General features: G+C 44.8%; 1 protein-coding gene across 1 annotated transcript in view; it reads right to left on the bottom strand.

Annotated features, from left to right (window-relative positions):
* The window catches only part of PARP1 (poly(ADP-ribose) polymerase 1), a 54,659-nt gene extending 52,808 nt beyond the window's left edge, over nucleotides 1–1,851 (bottom strand). Inside the window, exon 1 of the mRNA XM_058533596.1 lies at nucleotides 1,683–1,851. Coding sequence (XP_058389579.1) covers nucleotides 1,683–1,802 — 120 coding nt within the window. The 5' untranslated portion in view covers nucleotides 1,803–1,851. The remainder of the gene's footprint in view (nucleotides 1–1,682) is intronic.
* Between the last annotated feature and the right edge of the window lie 11,621 nt (nucleotides 1,852–13,472).

The following is a 13,472-nucleotide window of genomic DNA, read 5'->3' as shown; positions in this document are numbered from 1 at the left end:
TAGTGATGAGCATAAATGATATTTTGGGAAACTCCCAACAAACGTAAAATGATATGAAAATATCTGTAATTACTGTTGATGACAAAAATCAAGGTACTGCTATTAGGCCTTTGCTTTGCTGCTTACATTCATAACTGGAGGAAATAATGAATTGAATCTAGACATTAGTGACCATAGGGATGTAAATTTATCATCTAAACTCAGGGACCTCTTGAGTTCTATCCGCCATCCCAGACTCCAGGTTAGGAGCCCCCTGCACTAGGAGGGAGCTTCGTAAGGTCAGGCCGCCCATACACTCAGGGTCAAGTTCAAAGATGCTTAGTGGGAGACACGGCTCTTCAAGTGGTAGGCCTCGCCTGCTTCTCCATCCTCAACTTCCTGCCACTGGGACTAATGACTTCTAATCAAGCTCCCATCCTGGGCACACAATGCCTAATGCACAGCTCCATCAGGTGGCACCCACCCAGGTACAGCAGTGTTCATCAGTCACCTTCCCTTTAACAAAACTGGAAGCTGCCAAAGGTGGAGTCTCTCTTTGTGCCTCTGGTACCTGACACAGTGCCTGGAACCCAACAGGCGCTCAGTGAGTGTTCACGGAATGAGTACTGTGTGCCGAGTACTGAGCTAGGTTGGCCCTGAGGATACCGAGATGGCAGCCTCAGTCCCTAACACATTACAAAATGAGATACCCTAAGTACTCGGTACCCACTCTCTTCCACCTCGTAAGTGGAAATCCAGAGAGGGCTGTCCAGCCATTCCTAAAACATGCTACTGCCCTCCTGCAGGGAGGGAAAACCAAGCCATCTTGACCCTATGCACCAAGTCTGGATAACAGACAGCTTTAAGCTGGAGGAGGAGATGACAGAGCAGATGAGAACCAAGATTACACCGGCAGACAGGAGCAGGCTGGAAGCTGGAGGAGGCAGGGACCCCTCAGCGTCAGCAGGGGCCTTCAGACACAGCTCACAGCCCACCCAGCAACCCACTAGCCATCTCTGAAGCCTCAGGGAACACGGGGCAGGGGGGATCCCCAATGTGTCAAGAGGCCCAGGTGAGGAATCCCGGAGCCCCTCTTACTCAAACCAGATAGCTGCAAATGCATCAAGAAGAAAATGCGTCTGTGAACCTGGAAAGTTTGGGGAAAATGTTATTTTCAACCACAAATTAGGCCAAAAGTCAATGCCCTGTACAGAAATGACACCGACTTGTGTGGTTTTGCATAATTAAAAAAAAAATGAGAGTGAGTCGAAGTTGAAAGAGCCAAAAATAGATATATAAAAAAAATCCTCCCGCGCCAGTCGCCACCATCAATGTAGGACAAAAAAATCTTCCAGGACAAGGTAGGTCAAAACCTGACTAGGTTCCAAAGACCGTGCACACATTTTCTCCCCCCGAGGCGAAGGGCAATGAAAAAACCAGAACTCCACCCCCCAGAAATATAAATAGAAACCGCTCCTTGTTTTTACAAACCGAAGGGGTCCACGAGCTCAAGAATGCATTTCCCGGGCTTTTCCTGCAAGATCAGCAAAAGCTTGCGGGAGGGTCCGCCCGGCGGGCCACGCGGGGGAGGAGGGGCAGCGGCGCCCACAGGCCCGGGCCGCCGCTCCGCTCCGCGCAAGCCCTGCCCCCTCCCCGGCCACGCGGAGGCCCCCGCCGCGCACAAAGCGGCCCTCCGCCCGCACCTGCACCATGATGGCCATCCGGAGCGAGTCCTTGGGGATGCTCTCGCTGCATTTCTTGCAAGAGGCGCGCCCGCTCTTGGCGTACTCGACCCGGTAGAGCTTGTCCGAGGCCTCCGCCATCCTCCCGGTCCTCGCGCCGCCGCAGCCGCGGGAGCCCGACGCCGCGCCCCGGAGCCCCGCCGCTGCCGCCGCTGCCCGCCCCGCGTGCGCGCGCGCCCGTCCGCCCCCCGCCGGCGCCCGAGCTCGCAGCGCCGCCGCCGCGCACGCCGCGCACGCCCCCGCCGCTCCGGGTAGATTGCTGATGCCTGGCCCGCCGCGGGAACGCCCCCCGCGCGCGCGTCCACGGGGCGGGGCCCCGGCGCGCGCCCCCTGCCGGCCCTGGCGTGCCGCCTCCCCGGCGCCTGCGGCTGCGCGCAGAGCCGGGCAGGCCGCGCGCGAGGAGGTCTCGGAGGGACCTGGTGGCGCCTGCTTAACCGTTTCGTCGCCAGCAAGGCTTGCGTGCTCTCACAACTAATTCCACCTCCATCCCTTTTAATAAGTGTGTCCTTTCTCCCCGGAGCGCGCCCAGGTCTGGAAGGCGCGCGGCTGGCCCGGGAATGTGGTTGCTCTGCTAGAGAGGGGTCAACGCTGGCTGACCCTCGGCGGGGGTTCTAACTACAGTCCGCAGACCTTCCCGACCGAGTACGAACTGAGCTCTAGCATCTCCTTCACTGTGAATTTTAAATGCATGGATGCAAATCCTGGGAGTATTAGCAGTACCTGTGACTATGTCGGCAGTAGTCATCACAGAGGTTTTCATGGCCCTTTACAGTTGTTGGAGAGAACTCAAAATATTAAGTTCATCGTTACTTGCAATTGCTGTCGTTACTACACCGTCTGGTACTAGATCTCGTTATTTAGTGTAGAACTATGTTTTTATATAACTGGTTTCTTTTTTTTAACCCTATGCATTGTATTTTATTCATTTAAAACATTATAACGGAGAGTGCTGTGTTTGAGAATATTCAGTTCTGCTATAGAGGACAAGAAAAGGAAACGGGATGAATGAGACTCATAAAACCTGTTAAGCATAGAGAAGAAGAAAGCTAGTAGCTTAAGAGACTTGGGTGTGGAGTAGGCAAGTGGGTTATGAGACACAGGCAGAATCCTAAATTCATGACCTGTTAGATATGTCGAAGGTAAATAGAATAGGTGGAATATATGATGGTACAAATAAGAATTTTACTTAGAGAGTAACCAAATCAAAAGGCATGATCATCCCACGTCTGGGTTGACAACTATGTCATCCCTAAAAGGCCTCTCATTGGTGATAACATTATGGTCCCGTTCTGGCTCCGTCTGATTTGCGCAAGAGTTACAGATAAAACCCATGTCTGTTCAGCAGGCTGACTGACAAACTACATCCATGTCCAGGCGTACTTGCCCCTGTGTCTCTCTGATAGGTGACTGTGAAGTGGCTCCAGGTACCCTCTATTGAGTAGCCTTGAGCGTCCTCAGCTCTGGTCTTCGTGACCCCATCATCAGGGGGGCTGGCTGATGCAGCAGAGAGAGAGAGACAGAACATATGGACATTCAGGTGGTATGGTCCTTCCGCCTGCCTGTTCCCTGTCCTGTGTGTGTTATCTGCCCCATGCTGTTCCCTTTGCTGCAGGAACTTTAAATCAGGTGTTTCAGGTGATTCAATAAACCTGTAATTCAAGCGTCTTAATTTGGTCTGTGAGGCTTTCTGTTTTGTGACTTCCGGGACAGCTTGCCTGATAGCGTATCTGGAAGCTACCATCGCATTAGAATTTCTTAGACCTCACTGCACCCGCAATGGGGTCCTGGGCAAACACACACAAGATTAGGAATACCTGGGTAGAATTTTAGGGAGAGCCAGCCATATCTTACTGCCTAGTCAATACTTCTGTTTGGGTGTCATATATGCTTCTCCAACAATGTCCAAAATCTCCCCAGTGCTTCCCATCTCAGGAAATGGTCCACGATTCTCCACATTGTGTAGGTCAAATGCTTTAGAGTCGACTTGACTCCTTTTCTCTTCCGTCCCACATCCAATCCATCACCGAATCCTGACTTTCCGACTTCAATCATTTCTCACCTCCTTCCCATCAGCACTGCTGTGGAGTGCCATCATCTTTTGCGGTTCCTCCACAGTCTCCTGCCTGGTCTCCTTCCAGGCCAGCCCTCCTACAGTCTTTTCTTCCCGTGAAAACACATGAGGTCGCTTTAGATCTCAACCCGTATTATTTCCATGTTCAAAACCCTCCAAACGCTTCTCCTCATACTGGGAATAAAATCCAAAGTTCTTCCTGCGGCTGAATCTGAACCCTGGTCACTTCTCTGATATCATCATCACCCTCTCCCCAGGGCTCCTGCTGCCCCAGCCACACTGGCCTCCTGCCTGGTCCTCAGACACCCCAAGCCCACTCCCACCCCAGAGCCTTTGCATTTATTTTTTCTGGAACAGTCTTCACCCAGCGAGCACACAGCTCACTTCCTCTCTTGATTCAGCTTCTGCTCACACGTTACCATGACCACTCCAGCTAAGATGCTTAGTCTCTGCACACTGTCTTTATCTTCTTGTCTTACTTTATATTCTTCTTTCTACTTCTTACTCCTAACAGCGTATTTTATACATATGCATGTGTTTATTGTCTGTCTCCCTCACCAGCATGCAAGCTCCTCCAGGGCAGGGGTTTATCTGTTCTGCTCTCTGTACTAGCCTCAGTGCCTGGCACAGTGCCAAGCATTCAAAAATATTTGTTGAATGAATGAATGAATCACACCTTTGACACTTCCTCTGCACAGCCCAATTGTTTAATAATAACGGTACTTCACACTTATATAGATTTTTGTATTTTATAAAGGGCATTCATAAACATAAGTTTGTTTGCTCCTCATTATAATGCTATGAAATAGGTTACTTTAAAAACTAATAAATGACTGTATTTACTTAGAAGCATTCAGATTGTCCACAAAACAGCTGTAACTTTTTATCCCCCAATTTCAGAGTGGTATTCAGTTAACAGAACAACAATTATTTCATACAAGCTGCGTGAGAGACAATTGAAGTTGATAAAACTACCATGCCCATGTATAACAGATTAGTTAATCTGTACTGTGCACCAACGAGAACCTGCTTTGAACTCCTAACCCGCATACTATATCCCCGGTGAGGTTGGTGGCTATTGAAAATACCACCAGGTCAGGGTTGTCTAAAGAATTACTTGGTAATTCTTGTTAACAATATCAAAAAAACCACAACAGTTTAAAAACATATCTTATACAGCTTTATCTTTCAATTTTTATTCTTTAAAGGAATGAATTATGGAGGTTAAATGCTTAATGGACAAGAAAGAGAAAGAAAAGCTGACCTAGAACCACCTTATTCTTCATCATCATCGTCTTCAACTCTGTCGTCTCCATCTTTCTCCTCCTCATCCTCCTCTCCTTCTCTGTCTTTCTCCTCTACCTTTTTTTCTAGTTGTGAGCAGCCTTGACAGCATCCTTTTGTGCCACATCAGCTTTCCTTTAGCTCAGGATGCAGCAAGATCCTTCCTTCTGCTGAACGGCCTTCTCAGGCTGCTTGCCATCTGCAGCGCTGTGGCTCATGTCTCTCCCAGGTTCTTTTTTTTTGTTTTTGTTTTTGTTTTTTTTTGTGGGGAGGACTAGCCCTGAGCTAACATCTGATGCCAATCCTCCCCTTTTTTCTTGAGGAAGATTGGCCCTGGGCTAACATCCGTGCCAATCCTCCTCTACTTTATATGGGACGCTGCCACAGCATGGCTTAGCAAGCAGTGCGTCAGTGCGCACCCAGGATGGGAACCTGCGAACCCCAAACCGCTGCAGCAGAGCACGTGCACTTAACCTCTGTGCCACTGGGAGGGCCCTCTCCCAGGATCTTTACATCATTGCCTACGGGCAGGCCAGGATCCCCTTTGATTCTTGGCCGATCCTTGGAACACACTGAGGAAACGGCCAAAGGAGTCCTTTTGGGTGCATTGGAAACCCTGAATTTTTTGTTTCTGCTTTAGAAGGGATACAAGTTTTCATTCTACAAGGGCTCTTGTCCACTCTTGACGTGTCTCCAATTTCCTTTCTCTTTATCGGACAAGGCTTTCCATTTTTCTGACCATTTTAAAGAACATCCTGAGAAGCTGACTGAAACGTCTGGATGTTTTTTCCTGTGCTCCTTCTGGCAAGTTTGCGCAGAATGCCTGTGATGACATTTTGCCTCTAGGCTTCTTAGGGTCTCCTTTGCCTGTGCTTAGTTATTTTTCCTCAGCGAGGCACAGAGTGGCCCAGTGCCCATCAGCTCTCACTTGCCTTGGCAATGTCTCTAGGTAGGTGTTTTTAAATCCCAGTTTTCAGATAAGAACATGAAGCTGGAAAGGTCTAGGGACTTGCCCATTAAGCCTTGTCTGCTTCCTCTCCTGACCCTTCCAATCCCTCCCACTGCCATTGTCTTCACCACTTCTCCCCTCAGCATTATTCTTCTCTCCCTTTTCCAACACATCCATTGCCAAAGTTTTTTTTTTTTTTTTAATAAATTTGATTATGACTTCTACCCTGCTCAAAACCCTCTGTTGAACTCCTGTATTAAAACTCCCAAAAGAGAAGTTTTGGGAAGGGATACGAGGGTATCTAATAGAATAGAAGGAAGAATCAACCAAGTTATGGGAAGGACTAAAACCTGATGGACTGTAGAGATGAGAGGACCCAGGGACTTAGATGCCTCTAGGACTGTGTCTCTGCTTCTTGTCTCTGCTTTTCTCTGCAGCATGTTTCCCTCTCACGGGAGACTGGCTTCTACCACACGTGGCAGAGATCAAGGCCACCGATGTTTCCCGACCTCTGTTTCTTATGGTTCTTACCACCAGGGGGGGCTTTTTTCTTCAGTTTTACTTAAGACGTTCCAGCTAAGAATTCTGATGAAACCAGGGTGGGTCAGATGCCCACCCCTGGATCATTCAACAGGGACCAAGAGGTATGTCCTGTAAGAACATGGGGGCTTCACTACAGACATGTGGAGAAAGAGGGGGAGAGGCAGACAATAGTCATTCCATTTTGCTTAACCAGAGATGGACAGCTGGTGGCCTGAGGCCAAATTCGGCCCACAGCGTTGTCTCCAACAGGCTTAATATTTTTTGAACTATTTGTCAACATTTCAAAACCCGGATATTTCTCATAAAAGCCTGGATTTATGTTTTCACTTGAAAAGTGTTGAAATGTGGGAACATTGGACCCTTGCATTCTCACGTGGCAACAACTGGCTGGAGGTGAATGGCGGCTGCCCATCTAAACGGGGTATTCAGTTATTACCATCCTCCGACCCTTGCTACTTCCTGTTGTAGTTATCCATTGCTGCGTAATCAACCACTCAAAACTACATGGTGAAAAACAACAAAAACCGTGCATGATTACTGCTGTTGTGTTTCTGGGGGTTGGCTGGATTCAGCCAGGTGGTTCTCACTCAGGGTCTCGGGTGGTTTCAGTCAGAGGCGGCTGGGGCTGGAGTCATCTCGAAGCCTTCCTTTGGTGGCTGCAGCTGGCTCTTGGCTACGACATCAGCTGGGGCTGTAGCTGAAACACCTACACGTGGCCTCTCCGTGTGCTCAGGGCTCCCTCACAGCGTAGCTCTTGTCCTCTCCTTTCCTTTCCTCTCAGGACAGACTCAATTTCTGTGCTCTCTGTTCACTTGAGTTGCATCCTTTCCAGAAGCTGTTTTCATTTTCGCATAAGAGAACGGCGACATGGAGAGATGAATCAGCATGCTCAATGTCACCCATTAGTAAAGCTGGGATGAGAACTGAGCCTCTGCCTCTCCCCCCCAGTTTGCAGAGCCTCCCGTTAAGTCCCTCTCTTCTCCACCCTTCCCTTTGTCTGTACTGAAGGCTCTGTTATCTCCTGGGCTCCTCCTCTTGTTGCAGTCAGCTGTGTCCGGAGCTGGTTCCCTCACTAGGTTTCAGCTCTCTCTCGGCAGGAACTGTTTTACTCAACTTTTTTCCTCTATGCCAGCTTGATGCCTGGCATTTAGTTGACCCTCAGAAAATGTTTGTTTACTCAAATCCCTGTTTTTCACGCATCCTCAATTTTCTCTGAATTTTGTTACGTGTCTCTCGCTCTCAGTTCTCTCTCTAGCTCCTAAGGAACCCCAATTCCTGCTGTGGTGTGGGGAGGGGAGACTGAGCTGGAGCCAGCAATGTGTCCCCAACCGCTCACTCTCTCTCAGGACCTCTGGAGACGCCTGAGGAACCGCTGAGCCCAACTGTTGTTGTCTTGTGGGGGAGGGGTGTGTGTGTGAGAGAGACAGAGAGATGGAGCTTAAGGGGTTTATTGTGGTTTTCCTTTGATAAAACTAAACAACAAAACAAAAAATTAAATAACAGAGGCATAAATAAGTAAAAAGTGAAAGCCTTTCTTCTCTTACTCCCTCTCCATTCCCACACCTCAGGGATCATCACTGGTCACTGTTTACAGTATGGCCCCTTATCCTGTCGGATTCTTTCTCTACATACACACACACAGCGAATTTGAGATCTTATTATGTACATACTGTACCCTGAAATTTTTTTAATATCTCAGAGATACCTTTTCCTGTCAGAAATATGGGGCACTTCATTCTTTTTAACAGCTGCATGCAAATTTATAATATAGATGAACCATACTTTTGTTGGTTTGTTTGGAGGGATGATAATGTTATTTATATTTATTTTAACTACACTGAGTTTTCCTATTTCACCCGTGATGTACGAACACATCCTTTTTGTCAAATAGTTAGACCTGTGTTGTCCAATACAGCAGCCACTCGCCACATCTGACCCCTGAGCACTTGAAATGTGGTGAGTGTGAATTGAGATGTGCTGCAAGTGTAAATGCACATTGGATTTTGAAGACTTAGCATGAAAAAACTAAAGTAAAATATCTCAATAGTAATTTGTTTCTATTGATTACACGAAGAAATGATAATATCTTGGAAATATTGGGTTAAAAAATATATTATTAAAATTAACTTTATGTTTCTTTTTACTTTGTAAGTGTTGCTAATAGAAGATTTAAAGTTACATATTTGTCTTGATCGTCTTTCTTTTGGGCAGAGGTGATTTAGATCATACAAACACGTACAGAACAAAAGATGAAAGTTCTACTTCCTCATGTACTCCCATTTCTTTCCCTGAGTTGTCACTTATTTTTATTTTTTTTCCAATGTGTATTTAAGGCTATATGCTTTATCCCAAATTATGCTTTGGCCATATTCTTCAGATTTTTATGTATATTGTGCTTTTGTTTGTTTTTGAAAAAGTTTATTCTATTATTTTCCATAAATACTTTAATTGCAAATGGAGTTGCTTTAATTAAACAAGTAATGCATGACTATCTTTTGCTTATTAAAATAAAGACAGTGAACTCTTTCTGTTTCGCCACAGCCCTGACCCTTATCCAGTATGCATTGTTTTGGATATTAGCATTGCCACCTACCCAATTGAAGACAGAAATAGAAATGCTAACATCTGAATAATAGGAATCCCAGAAAGAGAAAAATAGAAGTGGAGAGAAGGAAATCTTTTTTTTTGAGGAAGATCATCCCTGAGCTAACATCCATGCCAATGCTCCTCTTTTTTTTTTGCTGAAGAAGACTGACCCTGGGCTAACATCTGTTGCCAATCCTCCTCCTTTTTTTTTTCCTTTTTCTCCCCAAGGCCCCAGTAGATAGCTGTATGTCATAGTTGCACACCCTCCTAGTTGCTGTATGTGGGATGCCACCTCAGCATGGCCCGACAAGCGGTGCGTCAGTGCACGCCCGGGATCTGAACCCGGGCCGCCAGTAGTAGAGTGCGCGCACTTAACCGCTAAGCCACTGGGCTGGCCCCGAGAGAAGGAAATCTTTCAAGAAATAATGGAGATAAATTCCTCAAAATTAAAAAAAAAAAAAAAAAGCAACATGAAAGACCTCCAATTGGAAGATCCATAGAGTCCCAGAGAGAAAAGAAAAGGAAAAACCGACCCTTAGACTCACTATACAGAAAAGTAAGAATACCAAAGATAAAGACAAAATTATAAAAACCTACATAAAGAAAGAACAGATCACACAAAGGAACAAGCATCAATTTGCCGTCAGATTTTCCAACAGCAAAATTGGGTAGTATTGATCAGAGGAGGAATTCAGAGGGAAATACATCTCTTAGAGGAGAAGAAAAAGACATCAAGAGTAACTAGCAGATTAACACATTCAGGAGACCCTGTAGAGGTCAGTCAGACCTCAGAGGGAGAAAGAGACAAATTAGGGAGAAAACAGGCAAGACCTCAGAAGGCTTTACACATTTTGACCACACAAAAAAGGAGCCAAGAACACAATGGGAGAGAGTTGAGGTGTCAGTAGAAGTGGAAACTACTCACACTCCACTCTTGATCGGCCTGGCAGGGGAGCCCCTCTTATGACAATGATATTATAATTATTATAATTGGAAAAACCACATGCTAATGAAGCATGTACCATTTGAGGGAGCCCACATCATTGAGAGTGCTTCCACCTGGAGAAACGTCTGAGGACGAGTTTGGGGAGAGTTTTGAACACAGACAGAGGTGTGAGGACATAGGAGAAAGAATGTGGGCTATGTTTAAAAAGTTACGTATAAGTTTATTTGATCAAGAGAGCTTCCATGAAAGAAAACACTGATAAATTGTACTTCATCAAAATTAAAAACTTCTACTCTTCAAATGACACTATTAAGAAACTGAGGCAAGCTATAGACTGTGAGAATATATTTACAAGAGATGAATTTGACAAAGATTTTGAATCCAGGCTATATAAAAAACTTCCATAAATCAATTTCAAACAAACAAGCAACCTAATAAAAAGTGAGCAAATAGACCCCTTAGGAAAGAAAATATACACATGGCTTATAAGCACATGTGAAGAGCTCAACACCATGAGTTAGCAAGAAATGCATGTTAAAACCATAATGAGATACTATTTCATACCCTCTGGAATGGCTACAATTAAAAGGACTGACAATATCAAATGTTGGTGAGGACGTGGAGGAAGTGGAGCTCTTCTACATTGTTGGTGGGATTGTAAAATGGAACAGGTACCTTGGAGAACTGTTTGGTAGTTTCTTATTAAGTCACATGTATATCTATGCCGTGATCCAGGAATTCCATTCCTAGGTACTCAAGAATAATGAAAATGTATTCCATAAAAGACTGCAAAGACTCATAGCAACTTTATTTACAGTAACCAAACACTGGCAACACCCAAATATCCATCCATAGGATAATAGGTAAACGAACTACTATATTCTTACAATGGACTACGCCTCAGCAATAAAAAGGAATGAACTACTGATATATGTGCTACCACACAAAATTGGGGTTCTCTGCCCAATGAGCATAAAGAAGCCAATTAATTATAGCATCAGCCTTCAGGAAAAGAGATAGCTTTATTCTGCAAGATCAATCTGCAGGGAGAACAGGGGGCATGTGCCCTCAGATCTCTCGCCCCAATTCAGGATTTGGGGCAAAATTTAAGAGGTTAGGGAGAACAGGTTGGCACGCGAAAATGCTGGTGGGACAGGTTATGATTGATCAGCTTGAAGCATTGATGCTAAGGTACTAAACATTTATGATGAGGTTCTAAACTTTTACGATAGGGTTCTAAACATTTTTGACGAGGCTGGGAAGGAATTTTGCCACTAGATCTTCCTGAACGAGGGACCCCTCACTTCTGATAAGAGTCCGACTTTCAAGTTCTGGTTGTGTTCCAGTCCTTGGGTTCCATGGAAAGAAGAATCTTTAGTTCTGAGGTCATTTAAGGTCAGGATTTCTCCTTTTGCACATGCCCTGGCTACGTGACTTTGCAGATTTTCTGAAAGGCAATTGTTAATCACCCTGTTGATAAGAGATGGGGTCAGTTGAACTGGTCCTGGAGGGCCCGTGGTTACAAATGCAACAATATGGCTAAATATTTAAAATATGATATTTGGTAAGAGAAGCCAAATACAAAATATCCATACTGTATGATTCTGGTGATAGAAATCAGAACAGGGGTTGAGGGCAGGGAGAATTGACTAAAGGGACACGTGGCAACTTTCTGGGAGCACGGAAGTGTTCTATATCTTGTTTTGGGTTGTGGTAACTTGGATGTTTACAAAATTGTTAAAACTCACCAAACTGAACACTTAAGATCTGTGTATTTTATTGTTTACAAAATTGCTAAAACTCATCCAACTGAACACTTAAGATCTGTGTATTTCATTGTATGTAAATTATACCGTGGTTTTTTTCTAATGGAAATTCTTAAAAAAAAAGTAATTAAAAATATAAAAGTGCCCAGAACTGAATGATAGTGAAAACATTTTGTTTCACAGTTGTGGAATGCAGCAAAATTGACCGTGTAAGGACAATTTATAGTCTTGAATACTTGCATTAGAAAAGAACAAAACCTCAAAATGAGTGAGCTAATGCCCATGTTTATGAGGTTATAAAAAAATCAATAGAATAAATCCAAAGCAGGGGGCCAGCCCCGTGGCATAGAAGTTAAGTGCGCGCACTCCGCTGGTGGTGGCCTGGGTTCAGATCCCAGGTGCACACCAACGCACCGCTTGTCAGGCCATGCTGTGGCAGTGGAGAAAGTGGAGAAAGATTGGCACGAATGTTAGCTCAGGGCCAGTCTTCCTCAGCAAAAACAGGAGGATTGGCAGATGTTAGCTCAGGGCTGATCTTCCTCACCAAAAAAAAAAAAAAAAAGGAATAAACTCAAAGCAAGTATAAGGACAGAGATAAAATAAATAAGAGCAGAAATCAGTGAAATAAAAATTGAAGGTAAAATAGGAAAGATCAACTAACCAAAAGTTGTTTTTTTGAAAATTTATTTTAATTGTAATAAGATACACATAGCAGTTATCATCCTAACCATTTTTAAGCAGAGAGTTCAGTAGTGTTAAATACATTCATATCGTTGTGCCACCAATCTCCAGAACTCCTTTAATCTTGCAAAACTGAAACTCTGTACCCATGAAAAATAACTCCCCATTCCTCCCTTCCCCCAGCCCCTGGCAACTCTGCTTTCTGTCTCTATTTGACTGTTCTAGGTACCTCATATAAGCGGAATCACAAAGTATTTGTCCTTTTGTGTCTGGCTTAGTTCACTTAGCGTAACGTCCTCAAGGTTCATCCATGTTGTAGCATGTGTCAGATTTTCACCCAAATGGGATGAATAGGAGATCATCAGAGCACACTGATGCACACTTTCTTGTTTTCCTGTACTATTATAGGTTTATTAATTTACTTTAAAATATGTCATCTCTGACTTCATGGGATTTGGGATGGGAGGAATATTAGATGACATGTACTCAATCAGTCTCCCCTTAATTTACTTGGGTTTTAAAAAAATTTATATTGTTACCTATTTTTTTGTTCTTAAAAATACACTTGTCTTTGTACACCTCTGCTATTATTTCTGAGATGATTCCTAGAAGCAGGATGGCTGAGGAGGTGTATACATTTAAAATTTTTAGAGATCCTAGGGGCTGGCCTGATGGCATAGTGGTTAAGTTTGCACACTCCACTTGGGTGCCTGGCATTCGCAGGTTAGTATCCCGGGTGCGGACCTACACACTGCTCATCAAGCCATGCTGTGGTGACATCCCACATACAAAATAGAGGAAGATGGGCACAGATATTAGCTCAGGGCCAATCTTCCTCAGCAAAAACAAAGAATTTTTAGAGATTCTGGCAAATTGCCCTCTGAAAAGGCTGTACCAGTTTATACTTCCACCAGTAGCACTTACG

Source organism: Diceros bicornis, chromosome 38 (genome assembly GCF_020826845.1).
Source record: "Diceros bicornis minor isolate mBicDic1 chromosome 38, mDicBic1.mat.cur, whole genome shotgun sequence".
Lineage (NCBI taxonomy): Eukaryota > Metazoa > Chordata > Mammalia > Perissodactyla > Rhinocerotidae > Diceros > Diceros bicornis.
This window is presented reverse-complemented; position numbering and strand designations above follow the sequence as displayed.